We start from the raw sequence: 21,825 nt of genomic DNA on the forward strand, positions 1-21,825 counted from the left end.
CCGATGTATTTTTCGTGCTGGGGTGTCGTTAACATTCATTCATTCATTCATTCATTCTTAATAAGACACTGTCAAAATTACCAAATGTTTGACATCCAATAGCAGATATGGTGGTTTCGTTAAACAAAACAAAGTTTAACTTTATTTTTACTGTTTATTTTTGTTACAGATTACGGTGGAAGCGATAGAATGTGATATTGAACAGATCTCCCTTCAAGGTATTGAATTTTGGTCGACAGTCTGTGATGAAGAAGTGGACCTTGCCATTGAGCTATCAGAGGTACGCAAAAATACACGTCCAAATTGTCATCAGTTTAATGTTGAGGATCAGAAATTACTTTTGGTCTTCAATCAGTTTTAAAACACACACACACACGCACACGCACGCACGCACCCCCAATTTAAAAAAAAAAATTCTCATAAAATTATTAAAAACAAAACCAAGCAGCATTGTCCGATCACAGCGTTTATTTTCTTTTTCTTTCTCCTGTTTAATATTGATATACTTCATTGTCTTCTGTAAAGGTGGCTCTTTTATAGCTGTCTACACCAATTTATTAGTAATTGTTAAAGTTTAAATTGATGTGGATCATCACATACCTTTATTTGACACCCATTAGCCAATTATTTTTTTTATGTGCGCACACTAGTGTTACTAAACATAAATTTAATAAAAAAAATTTTTTTTAATGATATTAATCAGCTGGCAGGGTTTCTGTCAGAGGGTGAAACGGGTATAATTCCATACCCAATACCCTTTTGCAGATTTTATATTTTTAAGTTAACCTTTTGACAAAATTAATGACTATTATTACTATATAATTTTCTTAACCATAAACCTAACCCATTTTCTTTATGGGGGAGGCCCCCCATACCCCCTGTCGACTGGTTGCATTCATCACACACATTGTAAATATTCTATTTCATAGCACCATACCCAATAATTTCTTTCTGGTAGACACCATGGCTGAAAATGATAGCTTTAGGTAAGCAATTATGCTGAATATGCCTGCTGCATCATTAGTGATTTTTTAATTGAACCAGTTGTCTTGTGTGGGTTTTTTTTGGGGGGGGGTGTTGGGATGGGGGATATTTCCACAAAATGAATAATATAAAAATGCTCAAGCTTAAGAATTTTGATAGATTTTTGCCAATGCCCACCTATCCTATGACAGTTTTGAACCTGCCTTACAAATGAAAACAAAATGAAAACCTAAAAATTATCCCTTCAATCAACAATAATAATTAGTATCCAGTTGCAAAAACCTACGTCTGGTAAGATGTTGGACCTACAGTAATTCATATTGTAGCTACAGTAATTGCCACCAGTGCTGCTTGTAAGTTTGATAAACCTAGAGGTGACTGTTGAGATGTGTAATAATGTTGAATGTTTTGATTGGTACAGGCGGCTGAACAGGGTAGACCTCCAGAACGGACGAGCATGTTCTACGCAAAGGGAGCTCTGCAGTATCTCCTGCCACTGCTGTTGAATACACTCACAAAACAGGTTAGATTACCCCCATTTTGTCTCGATACACCATAAAGAATGCTCATCTGAGATAAGATGTCAAGCCTTTAATTTAGCAAATACGAGTGCAAGGCCATTTTGGCCTACACAGACCTAAGAGTTTTGTGGGGCATTACGGCTAGAAGGCAGGCCAACAAGGCAAGCTTCAACTAATGTCTTGTCCCTTATACGGCTGCATTGTTTTTAGACATTTTTTAGAATTTGAAAAATGGCTAATAAAATTTGCAAGTGGATAAAATTTTTGTTTAAGCCATTTTCTGTCTTCTGATGTCAACAAACTGTTACATAATCTATCCGACACTCAAACATAATAATAATACCAAATATTCAATTAGCGTAGGCCTAATAGCGATCTCGCAACCAGTAACAAGAAACGATGTCATCCAGAATACAGCGTGGGCCTAATGAAGTTTGCTTATTTTAATAATCACAGTTATTAATTTTAACGGCATGCATTCAACATGTATAAAATCAAAGTCTGTAACGTGTTATTTTAACTTTGTAAAGTCTTTGAACCAAAGTAATAAAAACAGACCGACAATGCGTGTCAATTTGAATACACGTGCCAGTTCAGGGCATGAAAGACATGAAGGCCATCCAAAGGGCTGAGTTCAGCCAGACCGAGCGAAAAGAAAACGTTTGCTAGACTGGTTTGTGCATTTCACGTTAAACCAAATGGACACGACGGACACCAATCAAATAGTTCACGAACGTTAGGAAGAACGTTCGTTGGCTGAACTGAGGAAAGCTCTCGGCACAAATACGTCAGGTTTCAGAGTCAGCTGACACCCACGTGTCAAGAGACACTCTTGTGGACATTAAACAGTACGATTACAAGGGAGTAAATCTTAGATGTAAGTTTGTAGAAAAACAATAGTTATTTGCAGCAATGAATACCTAACTGCAGTTTCGGTTATTTCTTTGTCTTTGTTAATTTCATACCCATGGTAGAGAGCACGCATGCAGATTGTGGGAAATGAACATGCAGTATTTATTCAAATTGCAGTTAAATGCATACTGAATAAAATTAGTTTACAGTAATCATATTTGTTAGATATAGATTTGTAAGACTGAGGTGAAATTTAATAAGTTAGCTGGATTTTAAAAAGACCGTAAATTGTTTTTTTGGTTTCTTTTAATTATAATTTTTTTAATAAATGGAATATACAAGTCAGCATTCTTAGCCTAGGTATTTTACAAGCAAAAATCACAAGCATTTTACACGACACTGAAATCAACAGCAACAACTTGGCGCAAATTATGAAATGTTAGGGGTGGGGAATTGATGGGTCACTTAAAAAAAACTTTTAAAAAAAGCAAGCAAAAAAAGCAATTCAAACTAACATAAAGATGGCTATTTCAAGAAATAATGAGGTCTATATTTAAAAAAAAAAAAAAAAACGCCAAGTATTTTATTTGGGGAAAAAACAACATGTTCCATAAACATTCACCCACCCACCCATATTTCTGTATGATTGTTAATTTAATGTCATAGGCCTTAAAAGTGGGGGCAGGTGTACGGGGTGAACTCTTCTCTCTCTTTCTCTCTCTCTCTCTCTGCCCCCCCCCTCCCAGCTGAAAAATTAAAGTAATATATTAACTGCCCCTACCCCCATTGCTGTCTTTGATTTTGATCAGGTAACACGGTTTTGTTATTCAGATTTATTTCAGTTTGTACACAATTAGCTGAAAAAGATGCATTTTCATACTCACATATAAATACTCTATACAGTACTAGGTAAAACAATTTTGGCTAAAGCATTTTCAATATGGCTAATAAAAATTCCATTTGGCTAATATTTTGGCTGCAGGTATTTTTGATCCAGGGTGAGCCCTGTAATTGTTGACATATCGAAATGAAATTATACACACATATTCTGTAATGGACTGGCTACTTTATTGCCATGTTTTAAAATAAATTATTTTATTCATGTTACCATGGCAACAAGTACAAAGTTAAAAAGGTTTGTTCTTTGATAATACTTAATAAATAAAAAAATAATTAAAATTAAGTTCTTGTAATATAAGACTATATCTTTATTTATTCACAATATTTATGATTTGAATGGGGTTTTTTCTCCAGAAAATACTTTTATTTGATCAAAAATGGCATGAAATTATCAGTCCTGTCAGTTTCGTTGCATCATAACATACAGTTTTAAGAGTGTTACTATTGCTACATTTTTTGTTTATTGTTCTTCAAATAACACATACCTTAAATGTCCTTTAAATTAATGTTTATAATTTTAAAAATCTGTTACAATGTTGACCACTGCAAATTGAAGCAGGTTTACTTTTACCAAAACCGTTGAATAGTGTTATTATAATCCTCTGTCTGTTAAACAGACCGTTATTAAACAAGAATGCATCTGATTAATATTAAGGTCATGAGATCGAAGGTCATGTACATAGTTACTAATGAAAACGGTAGATTCCCCATGAATTACATACCAAATAATTTAACAATTTACTTCAAACTTCTACCTTATGTTCTTCAAACTAGGCAGACTAACTAATGCACATATTACTTTGTAGGTCATAGATTATCAGGTCAAAGGTCATGGTCACATACAAAAGAGGCAATTGGGCATTTCTCACAAAAGTCTCACAAAATTGTTAAACAAACTGACCTAAAACTTGTACTATGCATCACCAATCTATATTTTGCTTTTGGGGTCACCAGGTCAAATGTCAAAGTCACAATGAATAGAAGTAGTTTGTTTGCAAACCATCGAACTATATCTCGTTACAGCTGGTGCACCACGAATTGTATATCAAAGGCCATGGTATTTACTATCCTGTCTGTGGGATGGTGCATATAAAAGATCCCTTTCTACTAATGGAAAAATGTAGCGGGTTTTCTCTGTCAAAATGACCAAATGTTTGACATCCAACAGCCGATGATTAATAAATCAATGTGCTCTAGTGTCGTTAAACAAAAACAAACTTAACTTTAAAAAAAAAAATTGTTTCCAGGAAGAGGTGGATGACGATGACGAATGGAACCCGTGCAAGGCTGCCGGTGTGTGTCTGATGTTGATGGCCACATGCTGCGAGGATGATGTGGTCGGCTACGTGTTGCCCTTCGTCAAGGAAAACATCGGCAGTCAGGACTGGCGCTTCAGAGATGCAGCCGTCATGGCTTTTGGTAAGTATTGTAGTGATTGTATAGACTGGTGCTAAACACTAAAATACTTGACATTCTATCGTGCTGTAGAGTTTTGATTGGATAGTTCTGAAACTTGATACTATGTTTCTCTGGGGCAGTCCATGAACAAATATTAGGGGTAGGAATTCTTGGATCAGCTGTTTTCCTCTCATGGAACATTGCGTTTCCTCGCATTTTAATCGTCATTTCCTCCAAAATGTGTCAGATGGCACAGATTTTAACCTAGGAATTAAAGAATTTCTGGGACCCCTCTAGATTTCCTCATTTTTACAGTTCAACCAATTCCCACCCCACCATAAATTTGATTTTTGCATTGAGAAAGTCTCGTCTCCTAGAGTTTTGATTGGATTGTTCTGAAAGTTATTACATGCATTCTGTGGATCAGTCTGCATTAACTAATAGCGATATTTCTGATTATTATTTTTTTGTCAAATGAAAACAAAAATTGGAATTTAACAAAGAAAATTTTTAAGTCTATGAATTACCATTAAGTTAAATAGTGGAGCTCTGTCATTTCGACAAATTAAAACATTCATAACAAAAGCTGTAATTAATGTGTTGAGTGTGTTGTTAAAAAACCAACTCTTTCCTTCCTTCATATATGTATAACATTTTTCCCAATGATAGGTTCCATACTGGAGGGACCTGACCCGGCCAAACTGACACAGATTGTGGAGGGCGCGATGCCGATGTTGATAGAACTGCTGAAGGATACCAGCGTGGTGGTGCGCGACACGTCAGCGTGGACGATCGGCCGTGTGTGCGAGATTCTGCCCAATGCCGTGCTCAGTGAACAGTGCCTTGGTCACCTGCTGCAGGCACTGGTTGAGGGACTGGAGGCCGAACCGAGGGTCGCCAGTAATATATGCTGGGTACGTCACGGCTCAAACTAACACAAGTGCAGGCCCTTGGGTTTCATGGGGCCGGGATTTAGCTCTGTTGGTTGAGTGCCAGTTTGGCATGCTTGTGTCACAGGTTTCAAAAACCTCTGTGGACCCATCGATTGGGTTTTTCCTTGTTCCAACCAGTACACCATAAATGGTCAACGGCCGTGATCTGTGGGAAAGTGCATATAAGATATCCCTTGCTGCATTAGAAAAAATTTAGTGTGTTTTCTCTAATGACTACGTGTCAGAATTGACAAATGTTTGACATCCAATAGCCAATGATTAATTAATCAATGTGCTCTAGTAGTTTCGTTAAATTACGAAGGGTAAAATTACATCGCCCTTAGTGGAACTGTTCAAAATTTTGTAAAGTGAAATATGGCCTGGCAAGTGAGTTTCTGTTTTTATCATCCATTAAAGGCTTTTGTAGGAGATATCGCTGGCACTGTAATTTGTGATGGACCGGCCTCGGTGGCGTCGTGGTTAGACAATCGGTCTACAGGCTGGTAGGTACTGGGTTCGGATCCCAGTCGAGGCATGGGATTTTTAATCCAGATACCGACTCCAAACCCTGAGTGAGTGCTCCGCAAGGCTCAATGGGTAGGTGTAAACTACTTGCACCGACCAGTGATCCATAACTGGTTCAACAAAGGCCATGGTTTGTGCCTGTGGGAAGTGCAAATAAAAGATCCCTTGCTGCCTGTCGCAAAAGAGTAGCCTATGTGGCGACTGGGTTTCCTCTTAAAAACTGTCAGAATGACCATATATTTGACGTCCAATAGCTGATAAGATAAAAAAAAATCAATGTGCTCTAGTGGCGTAGTTAAATAAAACAAACTTTACTATCATTAGTGACATCGTGCCACTATTGTTCTGTTAGCGAGTCTACTGCTGCCAAATATAATGACATTCAACCCACATTACTGACATTGTTTACAAGTGTCGCAAATGAAAAGAATGATAATGGATGATAAAAAGAATACCCCCCTCGTGTCTTTTGATATTATAATTTAACAAGACTCATTGATAAAAGTACAAATAACATAAAAATACAAGTGGCTTAATTTACAGAACCTGTTTGGGTTTTTTTTAAAATGCAAATGCAGGTATATCAAACTACCCTCGTGTAAGATCAGAATAGGCTTTGTAAATTAGTATTAACATTTTTGGTCAACAAAACCTGTATGGTTTCTAAGTACCCATTTTGTATAAAATTGCATAAAATTTATAAATTCCTGTATGTAGAGTTAAATTTCAGAAGGAAAGAAAACCCCTGGTAAAATGTGCTAGTTTTCTTTTACAGGCCTTCTCCAGTTTGGCCGAAGCTGCTTTCGAACATGCCGAAACAACAGACGATAGTTCTGACCCAGAGACATATTGCTTGTCACCGACGTTTGAAACAATTGTACATAGACTTTTGCAAACAACACAGAGGTAACAAACATTTTTGCATAATAATTTTCAAAATATTTTTGTATGACCAGGGAAATACACTGTAAATCTTTTTCAGATTTGATCAGTGGGTAGTTCGGAAACATGATTTTATATATATATATATATATATACTTGGCCAAAAAGGTTTAGCAATTTGGTAAATGTGCTTAAAGCCGCACACCCTAGTTCCATCTTGAGAAAATAAATTATAATTTGGTTAATCTACAAACCTGTAACACACTTAGATCACGTTTTTATCAGATGGAGTGAAAAAGCAGGTTTTATATCGATAAATACCATGGGAATCCCCATGTCTCAATTGCTTGAAATAATTTTGAAAGTTAGTATTCTGATGTCACCAGTAGATGTCGGTCGAAGCACAACAATGCCTACGTCACGACAAATTTCACAGACTTGGGGTGCGTTCGTTTCACCTCTCCTGGACATGTTCCAACTGTTCTGTCCTGGTTGTATCCCCTCTCCAGATATCGTAAGACTTAGCTAACGTTTTGTATTGAGACACTTACTTGTCTGCACTTTATTGTTACTGAAAATGTTCACTAACTGGGAAGAAAAATCTCACAAATGAACAACAACAAATCAAATGTTGATTGCGCGAACCGTGCACGAGAAAACAAACCGAACCAAAATGATAACGGTCACGTGATATACCAACGTCTGTGACATTAAAAATAGATTGGACCTCGCTTGCTTAGCGGTTTTTTCTCGACAACACGTTTTGTGAAAAAATTCAAAAAATGCATTTCATGGTTTTACAAACATCAGGATTATCAAAAAGCACTTCAGGTGAATGGAAATGTGTATTCTAAATAATAAAATGTAAGTAAAGTGCAATTTTATTTGTGAAAAATGGGGTTTAATAGCGAAAAACAACGCCGTAATGGTTAACAAATAAACGTAACTAGGGTGTGTCCCTTTAAATAAAAGAGTACTTGTGACTTACAAAATGAAACCAGACACTGGATTTAAGTGAGGTATCATTTGTCAGTGTTAGTAACAGGAGATTTTCAGTACAAAATGAAATGTATGACTCGCGTTGATTGGGGTTCCATACACGAAAATCTGAACATTGTTACTAACGTGTCTGAGCACATTGGGCATTGACTGGTACAATGTCGCCTCTGCACTGAACGTGACCAATGTGGTGGTGGTGGTGGTGGTGGTGGTAGCGGTGGTGGTAGCATCATGGTGTGGGCAGGATTTCATAACTTCGTTGAGGATATATACAGACATGATTGTTTTCAGTTATGAAACAGATTTCCGCTTTTTAAATGTTCTATAACCAATTTTTATTTTTCGCTTGTTGTAATTTTAACAAGTGGGCATTTGGAGCATTTCGCCTTAATTTATAGTGCCAGAGAAAACAAATTTGCCGGGATATACCAAAAATAGCCGAATATGACCAGCTGTCCCGTATTGTGATTGGCCTATGGTTTTCAATAGACCAATAATTCGCTGTGTAACAAATTGGCAAACAATTTGCCTTTTGAAAAAATGTCGTTCCGTGTTTTTACAGCGTCCCCCCTTTCCCCCCTCCCCAAAACCCCAGCTAGAAAGCCATCTGTAGTCTGCATTAACCTTTAGACTACTGGATTAATTTTTAACAAAAACCACGTTGAGTGGGTACAAGTTTATAATTTTTACTCACATATATTCACTTAAATGTTTCATAAATACATGAAATAAAGTTCATATATGAATCGGTAAGTATTATTTTCGTGTCTTTTTTTGTAATTTTTATTATTTTAGATCGGCTAATGGTGATTAAAATTAGGCAAAAAATCGAAAAAGTTGCGTTTACTTACGGGCATTTGTGGCCAGCTGTCCAGTATTTATGTCCATTATTCCCGATAACTGTGGTTTTCTGACCAGAATTTTTTTTAAAACCCGAACTACGATTCATATTGCAATATTTGGTAATTTTCGTTGTTGGTAAAACTATCAAATTTATTATCAAATTAGCTGTTACAATCAGCTATCGATCCCTGAAAATTACCGCGACGTGCCGTCATTGTTGTCAAGCGAAAATACTTGCCGAAAACCACTTTTTGAACTCAAAATTTCAAGGTATTTTCCATTGAAAAAATCAAAACAAAAACCACCATTTTGAAAAAAAATCTTTTTTCTTTAGTTATATTTCCGTTTCCGGTGAGTGTCGTGTGCAAAACGGCGGGAAATATGAATTGGGGAATGCACTGTATACAGTGTACAGTATATTGACTGACGTGACGTCGGGCGAGATATCTCGCCTGCAGTAGTCAGAAGGTTAATATCGCTATGTTCAAGTAAAATGTTTTTGGTATGGTGCACAATCATTCCTTAAACTAATGCATAATGTCACAGCTCCACTGATTTCATTTTTCATAAAACTTTTCATCTAGGAATAGAATTGTGTTATCTTGGACTAGTTGACATTTTTCCTCTTTGGGTCAAATGTTGCAGGGCCCAGATTTTGTAAAGCTATCTTAGCACTACAGTATTGTAAAAAAGTTATAGGCTACGGCGTTTGACATATTGACGTCAAAAGCCTACACAAGGTTTTTTTTATATCGTAGCGATAATATAGCTTTGAAAATCTGTTGTTCGAATTAATACATTTGTGGAGTGATGGATGAGCTAATAGTTTATTTACCACATTCAGGCCTCTACGTTAACTTTTCCACCTAGGAACCAGCTGGTGCCTACTTGTATTTTTAATATAGATAATATGAAATGTAGTCGCCAAATGATTTTTTTTTTTGTCGCATATGCGATTAAATCAATTGCAATATAGAGGGCTGCACATTCATTTGAAATTTCACCTTGTTTTTGTTTTTTAGGGCTATATTTTTTCCAATATTTTGCTGTGCTATTATGATGATTGTATATTCGTTTCAGAACTGACGGTTGTCATCATAATTTAAGAAATGCTGCATATGAAGCTCTCATGGAACTGATTAAAAACAGTGCAAAGGTATTGTATGTTATTACCAAGTAGAGCTGGGCGGTATACCATATATATACACCATTCGGTATTGGTATCATGTCAGTACTGACTTACTGTAACAAGAAAATTTCAAAATACTAGAATTTTAGTATTCAAATATGTTCCCAGCCATATAGTAAAGCACTAACAATACATGACGAATGCAAAATGGGTTGGGTATAAATCAGATGAATTTAATTTTATTTAGATGAAATTAGTGGGTGAGCTAAAACTCAGGCATGCATTTAAAGCCAAGTGTACCGAAAATATCGGATACCGTACCGATACCAAGGTAAATCACCCCAAAAATACTGATATCAATACTGAACCTCAAATTTCAATTTATCCCAGTTCTATTACCAAGCTTTGTTTTCAGGAGCCAATATTTTAGGTCACCAGAAGTCGATTCACATATGTGTACCTAGATAACGGATTGTTTGCTTACATGAATGATCTATGTATAACCTAATCCAATCACCACAGAATTGCATGGAAATCAGTTTAGTTCTCGAATTCATTTCAGAATGTGTAACCATTCACAGGAAATGTTTTGCTGAATATCACTTCGCAATTCGATATGCAGTTTTTCAAAAATCACTACACAATTTTGAAACATTAAACTGTACCTACTGTTAACTTCAAATGTCTCCATTCAAAATTGTGAAAACAAAATGTTAGCCGATTCACCCATAGTCGATTGGCAATGAATGGTGTGAATTTGAAGTTACATAATCGACCAGTGAAAAGAACAATGGTCCATGTAAAATATTGTGTCCTGCTTATAGAAAAATCTGGACTAAAATTAGAATGTCATATTTTCCATATTTATTTTTTAACAGTTCCATATTGGGCATATTTTGTTGAGTATTTATTAAGTGAAATTATTATTTATTTTATGTTTCAGGATTGCTATGAAATTGTTCAGAAAACTACAGTGATAATCCTAGAGAGACTCGAACAAGTTTTGTCTTTGGAGGTCAGTTTCACATTAATCAGATACTGTTGTACTTCAAATGATAGTAAAATAAAAAAAACTCAATATTTAGTGGGATGATTTTTTCGTCCTAGAATGACGTTAAAACATTCATTTAGTGTATGGGAACGGTTATCAACTGCATTTAATGCTATATGCGAAAGCATTAACCATTGTGTAGTACATGGTATATTAGAAAAATTACACATTGAAATGGTACAAAATGTAACAGAAAAATTAAGGATTAAATGTCTGTTTTTTTTTAAAACGTGTATAATTTATGAAGCCTATTTTTTTTTTACAAACACTTGTTTTTTAAAAATAAAAACAAGCTTCATAAATTTAGCTCAATTGCAGCCTTAATTTTGTATAGTTATTCTTTGTTTTGTATTGTGTTTTAATGTTATATTTGTTTCTGTGACTGATATTATTTTTGTTGTCGTTTCTGGCAGGCAAACGTACAGTCGTCGACGGATCGTGCTCAGTACAATGATCTCCAGTCACTCCTGTGTGCCACTCTACAGGTAACATTTTACTCTAATAGAAATCCCATCTTTCTCACTGATTCCACATGGAAAATCTCTGTTAGGATATGGATGTGAAATTTTTGTTTGGTTTGGTTTGGTTTCCTCTCCTCTCCTCTAAGACTGTTAAGAATTACCAAATGTTTGACATCCAAGAGTCTATGATTAATAAACCAATGTGCTCTAGTGGTGTTATTAAACAAAACACTTTTTCTCTTCTCTAAGACTATATGTCAAAATTACTAAATGTTTGACATCCAGTACCAGATAATGAATAAATCAATGTGCTCTAGTGGAGAGGTTTAACCAAAAAAAAATCTGTTTATCTTTAGCAAAAACATGCTTTGTAAATTCAGCCTGTAGTATTTCTGTTCATTATGCAAGACAACAAAAGTCACCGATGATGAAAATAATCATGTCTTCCTTGGAATGAATGACAGTGATTCATTTTTACATGTCTGAGGTGATGGCAGACCCCCTGAGTCTTTCATTTGTTTTTATAGGCAACTAAATATTAATATTTCATTTAACATTCTGACTACTGCAGGCGAGATATGTCGCCCAACGTCACGCAAGTCGACACACTGTATACAGTGCATTCCCCAATTCCTGCTGTTTTGCACACAGCACTCATCGGCAATAATAATAGACCAAGAGGAAATACATTACTTCAGAGTATGGCAGCTTTAGGTTTTCGTTATTCAATGGAAAATACCTGGGAATTTCGAGTTGAAAAAGTGGTTTTCGGCAAGTACTTTCGCTTGACAACAATGGTGGTATGTCCGGTCATATTCAGGAATCAATAGCTGATTGTGACAGCTAAATTGATAATAAAATTGGGCATTTTACCAACAATAAAAATCACAAAATAAAGAGAGTTGAATCGTAGTTCTGTTTCCCAAAAATATTCTGGTTAGAAAACAAGTTATTGGGAATAATGGACATAAAAACTGGACATCTAGCCACAAATGCCCATGAATAAACGCGACTTTTTAGATTTTTTGCCTAATTTTAATCAATAATAACTTATCTAAAATAAAAAAATTAGAGAAAGCCACAAAAATAATACTGATTCAAATAGAAACTTTTATTTAAAGTATTTAAAAAAAAAATTTTAAGTGAATGTATGTGAGTAAAAGTTATGAATTTGTACCCACTCAACATGGTTTTTGTCCAAAAATAATTCAGTAGTCTGAAGGTTAAGCTAGACATAATTATTACCACGTTGTATGTCCAATATCTGCTAAATATCTGTACTGAAGATTGTTAAATAATTCTTTATCTATTCCAAACAAGAGTTAATGTTCGCTAATACAACAGAAGTCTGTTTGGTAGTTTTAAAACAGTTTACAGTTTGCTTTGTTTAACAACAAATCTAGAGCACATTGATTTATTAAGCATCGGCTATTGACGTCAAACATTTGTTAATTTTCGACATTTATTTTTAGAGTGGAACCCACTACATTTTCCATTAGTTTTAATATTGCTTGAAAATACATACATATAATTTATCGTGAAATCAGCCAGCGACATAATCTGACTTGCTCTCTTGACCCTTTTGCAGCAGAATGGCACACAGTGCACTATCAAATTATGTTGTAGATGTGTTGCTGCACTGCACACTGCTATTACTTTGATCGTTCTAGCCAGTACACCACGACTGGTAAATCAAAGGCAGTGGTATGTGCTATCCTGTCTGGGATGGTGCTTATAAAAGATCCCTGCTACTAATGGAAAAAATCCCCCGCCCGCTAATATCCCAGGTCGGGCTGCTGGTGCTCCCTTGCCAGCGCAGGCGGTTCCTTCTCGCCCCAACCCTTTTCGTGTCCTGGATGGAGGAACAGACTGAGGCCGGCACCTGTGCCCATGACAGGCATACACTACAACAGCTTGTTCTGAATGTGCACATAAAACCCTATGACCTGATCTAATGGGGAAAATGTAGCGGGTTTCCTCTCTAAGACTGTCAAAATTACCAAATGTTTGACATTCAATAAACAATCATAATAAATCAATGTGCTCTAGTGGTGGTGGTAAACAAAACAAACATTAACTATTAATTTGACGTCATGAAAAGTCTCAGTCTATGAAGTCGTTCCAGCACAGATACGAACAGGTTAAATGCTCTGTTGTAGAAGTATTATTAATACTGTCCATCACACTTTGTCATAATGTATATATTGTCTAGTATCTGTCAGTTCGATCATATACTTGATTGTAGAGGTATTGTTTATACTGGATATACTTGTCAGTATTTAAAACTTCACCGATGATGAAAATAATCATGTCTTCCTTGGAATGAATGACAGTGATTCAATTTACATGTCTGAGGTGATGTCTTGGGCTAAACAGAACAGAGCAGCTGCTAATTTGTAACTATAAACCACTTCATAATAATTATTTTGAACTCTAGTATGTGTGGGAGTGAGACTGAAACACTGCAATGGTATGAAATCCGTTACGTACTCTCTGAATTTACATACGTTTGTGTTATCAAACCGTGACATTTCATTGTTTATTTTCCCGAATGTGTTGCGTAAGATGACTCCGCAAGACGTATCACTGATCTCTGATCATGTGTTATCAAACCGTGACCTTTCATTGTTTATTTTTCAGAGTGTGTTGCATAAGATGACTCCACAAGATGTATCTCTGATCACATGTTATCAAACCATGACGTTTCATTGTTTATTTTTTAAGATGTATTGCCTAAGATGACTCTACAAGACGTATCTCTGATTTCTGATCATGTGTTACCAAACCGTGACGTTTGATTGTTTATTTTGCAGAGTGTGTTGCGTAAGATGACTCCACAAGACGTGCCACTGATCTCCGACCAGGTGATGACGGCACTCATCAAAATGTTCCAGAGTCCCGCAGCCAAGGGTGGCGGGGTTCAGGAGGACGCCTTGTTAGCGCTCTCCACACTGGTCGAAGGTAATTACCATGACTCGAAACTGGGGCGGGACGTAGCCCAGTGGTAAAATGTTCACCAGATGCGTGGTCGGTCTGTGATCAATCACTGTTGGTGGGCTTATTATGCTATTTGTTGTTCCAGCCAGTGCACCACGAATGATATATCAAAGGTTGTGGTATGTGCTATACTGTCTGTGGGATGGAGCATATAAAAGATCCCTTACTACTAATGGAAAAATATAGCATGTTTCCTCTTAAAGACTCAAAATTACCAAATGTTTGACATCGAATAGCAGATGATTAATAGATCAACTTGTTCTAGTGGTATCGTTAAACAAAACAAATTTGATCTCAAAACTGGACAATTTTAAAAAGTATTTTTTAGGTTTAGGAGTGGGATGATGTGGGTTCATTCTTAAATATTGATTTTAAAATGCAAAAATGGTAAAAATTATTTTGTGTTCATTTCTTCCATACTTATTACTGTGATCTTTCTTTCCTAATGGTGTTATTTTCTATGTGAAATAGACTCCAAAACATATAAATGTACCACAGTGTTCAACGGGTAAACATGAACTTACAGGGACAAATTTACAAATACTTTTTTTTTATTACTTTTACATTTGTGTATCTAGTTGTATTTACGATGCTTAAGCACTTGCGTTTACGAAAAACAGTGTTAATCAATTCTGCCCATGGTGTTTTGTGAATTGGCTCCAAGTCTTATATTTTGTGGTAACCTGTACAAGCAGTACTGTATGCCTCTGAAACTGGCGAGTACAAATTTTGCATAACCTATAAATGTAGCCGGTTACGCAAGAAAGAAAATGGGTAACCTGAATTTATTTTTATCCAACCTATAAGGCCTGTTACAAAAACAGCTACTATCGATGGCTGTACTTAGTAATAGAATGGTGGTGGAGTCCAATAATTTCGCAGTGTTCAGAAAAAATTTCTTCACATGAATATTGGTGGCTTAACAAAATATAGAAAAAAATTCTTATAAAACATTTTATTGTCTTAACATCAGACACTGCTTGATGGTATTATATTTGATCTGCCATTTAATTTTTAGCCATGGGAGAGAATTTTGAACAGTATTTGGAAGTGATAAAACCATTCCTGGAAATAGGACTCCGAAATCACGTGGAATATCAGGTTAGTAATTATTTTCCCGAATAATACATATTATATTTGTCATAATCTTGGCTATAGTAGAGGGCTATGGGCAAATGGAAATACATTGTTTGTCAGCATTATTAATATATTTTCTGATTAGTGGCTTCCTTTTTTATCCTTTGTAATTTGTGAGTCTTTCTTTTGTGTTAATTTCGCTAATCTGTTTGACCTTTCTTGCAACAATGAGTACATACATAAACATTTATTATATTGCCCTTTTTTAACAAAACATAATATGAATCTGTATTCATTGTTGGATTTTAAGGGATGGGATGTAACTTAGTGGTAAAAATGCTCACCTGATGTATCGTCTGTCTAGTATCGATCCCTGTCGGTGGACACTCATTGGGCTATTTCTCATTCCACTCTGTGCACCACGATTGGTTATATCAAAGGCTGTGGTATGTGCTATCCTGTTTGTGGGATGGTGCATACAGACCTAACCCTGGGACCAATCTCGGTACCATAACACCCAATATTACAGTAACTTGTTGTTCACTGAGATAGTTTAAATATTACCAGTGTTAGCAGTGCAGGGCTAGCTCTGGGGGAGCAGAAAAGTTAGCCAAATTATCTATTTAAATTCAAAAATTGCAAAACCCCAGTTATTTTGTAACAAAACGTCAATTATTACATGAAATTATTTCGCCAAATTAAAATAAAATTAGCCAGTTGATTTTGAAATTCTCAGTTGGCGAATTTGGCGAGTGCCAGAGGTAGCCCTGCAGTGCAGTGTTGCTATCGGAAATGTACCTTTTCTCATCTGTCTAGTGTATTAAATGTACGATTACAGACTGTTTTAAAATGTTTGTTGTGCTTTTCCAGGTCTGTTTGGCAGCTGTCGGGGTGGTAGGCGATTTATGTCGAGCCCTGGGTGTCAAAATTCTTCCATACTGCGATGACCTTATGACGATGCTTCTTGAAAACCTTGGGGTATGAAATTATAGATTCCAGTTTACAGTGTTTGTTGTCTAGATATACAGGGATGGGAATCGGTGTCTTAAAATGATTCTTATGTACAATTTGAGTGTAATTTGTTAAACGTATAAAATTTACATTGGCTTCTGAAAATGTGATAAGAGTTGATGTGTGTTTAAAACTTTTATTGTTATTTATTAAATGCCAGTTTAACAGTTCCGGAGGTGCTTGTGTCGTAGTAGGATCAGATCACATCAGTGGACCTAGTCTGATTGTTTTTTGTTTTTTTCATTCCAGCTAGTGCATCACAATCGATATATAAAAGGTTGTGGTATGTGTTATCCTATGTGTGGGATGATGCATGTGAAAGATACTTTGCTACTAGTGGGAAAAAATTTAGCAGGTTTTTTCTTTTAACCTTCTGGTTACTGCAGGCGAGATATCTCTCCCGACGCCACGTCATTTGACATACTGTATACTGCATACAGTGCTATATTCCCCAATTCATATTTCCCACTGTTGGCACACGTCGCTCACCGGAAGCGGAAATATAATAAAAGAAAAAAAGATGTGCTTCTGTCAGTATCTATTTCAAGGTTTTGCTTTGTCTCTTACTATTTATTATTGAAATAGAATCTAGTATAGATGACATTTTTTCATTTTGTTTTAAAATGTGCAATTCTGACAAAATCGTTTTATATATGTCGGGGTTCTGTGGGCTATAGGTGGATACAAATACGAGTGGCCTTTAACGATTAAAATTGACAACATTTTCGCTATGTGACTGCATGTACTGGTCAGAATAGGTGGTTCATTGACTGATTCACTCCGACTGTCTCTTCCGCTATACACCCATGTCCCCGAAAGTCAGTGCATAATATTAAGAAATAACATGAGCAAAATCCAGCCAGAAGGCTTACCATTAAAAATACAAATTGTTTTAATTCTTCCCCATTTCTTAGAAGTCGATATGCAAACCACAATGTGTCACAATTAGGAACTATAGTGGACCGTGATGAATGAATGAACTCTCAACCGGAAGTGAACTGTGTAGTAAGACCTAAGACGAAAGCGATGAAATGTTCAACTTTTTTCTCATTTTGTGATATTTGCATATGGTTGGGTGTTTTTTTTTAATAATTTATTTTGGTTTTGTTTCAGAATGAGCTGGTTCACCGGTCCGTGAAGCCTCAGATCCTGTCCGTGTTTGGCGACGCGGCTCTGGCCATCGGCCCGCACTTCAAGAAATACCTGGACGTCGTCCTCACAGCACTACACCAGGCCTCACAGGCTCAAGTTGACAAAGTAATTACACACTGTATAGCGCAGGAAACGTTCGTTTAGTATCGTATCGCAGTTTGCTATGCAAATTTCACTACAAAGCATTGTTCGGCGATTAAGTTACAATATTAAACAGAAAGAACACTAAAATATGTACATGTGCTGTTCACGTGACTCCTAACTCGCCAAGAGCGTCATTGGCCCCGGGCAATTTAAAAATTGCTTTATATTAATACAAACTGTTATATTACACTCTTTCTTAACTACAATTAATAATTGGACTTCCATTTGTGTGGAGGGCGGGATGTAGCTCAGTGGAAGGATACAGCGCTTGCTTGATGCACTGTCGGTCTGGGATCGATCCCCGTCAGTGGGGCCCATTGGGCTATTTCTCGTTCCAGCCAGTGCTCCATGACTGGTATATCAAAGGCCGTAGTATGTACTACCTAGTCTGGGATGGTGCATATAAAAGAACCCTTGCTGCTAATCGAAAAGAGTAGCCCATGAAGTGGCGACAGCGGGTTTCCTCTCAAAATCTGTATGGTCCTTAACCAAATGTCTGACACCATATAACCGTAAATAAAATGTGTTGAGTGTGTCATTAAATAAAACACTTCCTTCCCTTGTCAAATGTTTGAGAAAGTCACTAGCCCTCACAGAAGCTTTGACTAGTGTCCTATGTGTTATAGTAATAGAGCGGACAATTTCTACTAGCCCTCACAGAAGCTTTGACTAGTGTCCTATGTGTTATAGTAATACAGCGGACAATTTCTACTAGCCCTCACAGAAGCTTTGACTAGTGTCCTATGTGTTATAGTAATACAGCGGACAATTTCTACTAGCCCTCACAGAAGCTTTGACTAGTGTCCTATGTGTTATAGTAATAGAGCGGACAATTTCTACTAGCCCTCACAGAAGCTTTGACTAGTGTCCTATGTGTTATAGTAATACAGCGGACAATTTCTACTAGCCCTCACAGAAGCTTTGACTAGTGTCCTATGTGTTATAGTAATAGAGCGGACAATTTCTACTAGCCCTCACAGAAGCTTTGACTAGTGTCCTATGTGTTATAGTAATACAGCGGACAATTTCTACTAGCCCTCACAGAAGCTTTGACTAGTGACAGTAGTGTCCTATGTGTTATAGTAATACAGCGGACAATTTCTACTAGCCCTCACAGAAGCTTTGACTAGTGTCCTATGTGTTATAGTAATACAGCGGACAATTTCTACTAGCCCTCACAGAAGCTTTGACTAGTGTCCTATGTGTTATAGTAATACAGCGGACAATTTCTACTAGCGCAGATAAAAAATTCACCAGCCAGGACTGAGATCTAGTGGATTTGTCAAACCCTGTACAAAATAGTAAATACCAATTGCTAGTTAATTTTCTGATTGGAATTGTTGCTGAGAAACACTTGAAAACCGGATGTTTCTGTAGTATACTGCATTTTTTATGTGTTTCAGGAGATGACAAAAACTGATTTGTTGCCAGCTGATTTTAGTGTAAGAAATTGCTCTCAAGAACCATAACATTTAAAATAAGGCTTTTATTCGTCATGTTATAGTTCTTAAGAGCCATATTTTTGTTTACACTGAATTAGTTTGTAGCAAAACAGTTTTATTCGTATCTTGAATAACGTAAAAAAAACCCAATTAAAATGTAGAAACGAGGTTTTCTTAGTTCAGTGAAAATAAGTCATGTGTCAGAAAAAACCCTGAATGCCTGTACCCCCATAATATGGTGTTTTTATTATTCTAATTATTTATACTACCAGTGATTGCCCTGGCATGAATTGTATTGTAAACACGAAAATTGGTGGAAATTCTAGGTTAGATTGAATTCCCTAGTATCAATGTGGCGTTCACAATAAATGAACATGACTTTAAAAAACACGAAAAACAACTTACAGTGTCAAGTGGTGTTCACATTGGAGTACGAGTTGAGAGAATTACAACAGTTAATATGTAATGCTTGGCACACACCTACAATTCACGCAGACTACAGTCGCGTGGCGTTAATCAGTACGGTTATGAAAGGCAAAGACTTGACAGTTGCATGGTATCTCCAGTTTTGCTGCGATTAGACCAGTGGCGTAGGAAGGTGCCAAAAAGGGGGGATTGGGGGGCACACTTTTACAATAAGTGTTAATCGGTAGGTATGCGCCAAGAATAAGAGATGTTTGTTTATTTCAGACCGACTATGACATGATCGACTATCTAAACGAGTTGAGGGAAGGCTGCCTAGAGGCGTACACCGGCATAGTACAGGGATTTAAAGGAACTGACGAACAAACGAGTGGTAGGTTCATAACGCATAGCTGATATTGGATAACGAGAAATTAATGCATGTTGCTAAATATGCTTTCAGAATACGACTTCTGTTAACCTTCTCACTACTGCAGGTGAGATATCTCGCCCGACGTCATGCCAGTCTATATACTGTACAGTGTATACAGTGCATTCCTCAATTCATATTTCCCACCCTTCTGACTACTGCAGCGCAGATGTCATGCCAGTCGACATACTGTACACTGTATACAGTGCATTCCTCAATTCATATTTCCCACCCTTCTGACTACTGCAGGCGAGATGTCTCGCCCGACGTCATGCCAGTCGACATACTGTACACTGTATACAGTGCATTCCTCAATTCATATTTCCCACCTTTCTGACTACTGCAGGCGAGATGTCATGCCAGTCGACATACTGTACACTGTATACAGTGCATTCCTCAATTCATATTTCCCGCCCTTCTGACTACTGCAGGCGAGATGTCACGCCCGACGTCATGCCAGTCGACATACTGTACACTGTATACAGTGCATTCCTCAATTCATATTTCCGGCTGTCTTGCACATGACACTCACCGAAAATGATTTATTAACAGGAAATAAAAGACACTGTAAAATGGCTTGAATTTTTGAGTTAAAAAAGTCGTTTTCTGCAAGTATTTTCGCTTGACAACAATGGCGGCACGTCGCGATCATTTTCAGGGATCGATAATAAATATGATCGTTTTAACCAACAATGAAAATCACCATATATTGGGATATCAATCGTAGGGTTTATTCCCGAATCTGGCAGTGAGATTACAACGCCTCTTAATTGGACACACCAGTTGTTCCATTTCTGGCAGTTTATTGCTCACCCTTACTAATTGGTGTTCCGTCACCTGAATTGATGGCCCATCACCTTAGCTGATGTTCCCGGTACCATTGACGATTAATCATACCATTGACGGTTGACTATTGATCGGTGATCAAAGCAGTAACAAAGGCAATTAATTACGACAATATATTTATTATGTACTTTAGTTAAACAGTATTTTGTCCACAATTTGAAAGCACATTCAGTCACACTTTACACACGAAATGTCCCAGAAAGCACTCCACCGCAAGCTGACAAGTAGGAAGCCGTGTCCCGGGTACACGTGACGGACTCCAATCCCAGCTGGAAGAGCTTGTGCTTGTCTTCTTCGGTGTGGCGGGACTTCCTTGGTATTTCCTGTCTCCAAATTTTACTGAGATATAACAAACATTAATTTTCTTGCAATCTCTATTCCGGCTCACCTCTGCTCTTCACTGCTCATTAAAGGAAACATGTCACGTAAACCATATTTGGCACCAACCATGTACAATTAATTATAAATTGAATCACCTAAAAAATGTTTTTATAAAAAATAAATTACTTAAAATATCTCCATAAAAGAACCCCAGATACGAGCTCTTAGCGGAAATTGCCGATCTTTAATGAGCAGGGCAATCACGAGGTCCGTGACGTCAGAGACGCGTCGCTTGATCTGAAGCCTTACACTTAAAAGCATTAGTCTGTACCACTCATAAAGAATCTAAGACTTGCACAGCTTACCAAAACAATGAGTGTTCGTTCGCAAAAGGTTTTGCCGTATCAATATGAGCTGTTAGTAAATGAAGAAAGACACACATTTACTTACAACAGTGATACTGAAGAAAAAACGGATAGCGAGTCGGATGGTGGAGAAACCGATGGTGCCAAACCAGACCGGTCGA

General features: G+C 36.8%; 1 protein-coding gene across 1 annotated transcript in view; it reads left to right on the forward strand.

The window, feature by feature from the left end:
* LOC121387434 (importin subunit beta-1-like) overlaps positions 1-21,825 on the forward strand; it is a 51,410-nt gene that overhangs the window by 19,568 nt on the left and 10,017 nt on the right. Inside the window, 13 exon segments of the mRNA XM_041518546.1 lie at positions 170-280; positions 1,406-1,507; positions 4,505-4,676; positions 5,325-5,569; positions 6,888-7,018; positions 9,917-9,992; positions 10,909-10,980; positions 11,430-11,501; positions 14,291-14,438; positions 15,493-15,575; positions 16,422-16,529; positions 17,676-17,819; positions 19,991-20,096. Coding sequence (XP_041374480.1) covers positions 170-280; positions 1,406-1,507; positions 4,505-4,676; positions 5,325-5,569; positions 6,888-7,018; positions 9,917-9,992; positions 10,909-10,980; positions 11,430-11,501; positions 14,291-14,438; positions 15,493-15,575; positions 16,422-16,529; positions 17,676-17,819; positions 19,991-20,096 — 1,570 coding nt within the window.

Source organism: Gigantopelta aegis, chromosome 13 (genome assembly GCF_016097555.1).
Source record: "Gigantopelta aegis isolate Gae_Host chromosome 13, Gae_host_genome, whole genome shotgun sequence".
In the NCBI taxonomy this organism is placed as follows: domain Eukaryota; kingdom Metazoa; phylum Mollusca; class Gastropoda; order Neomphalida; family Peltospiridae; genus Gigantopelta; species Gigantopelta aegis.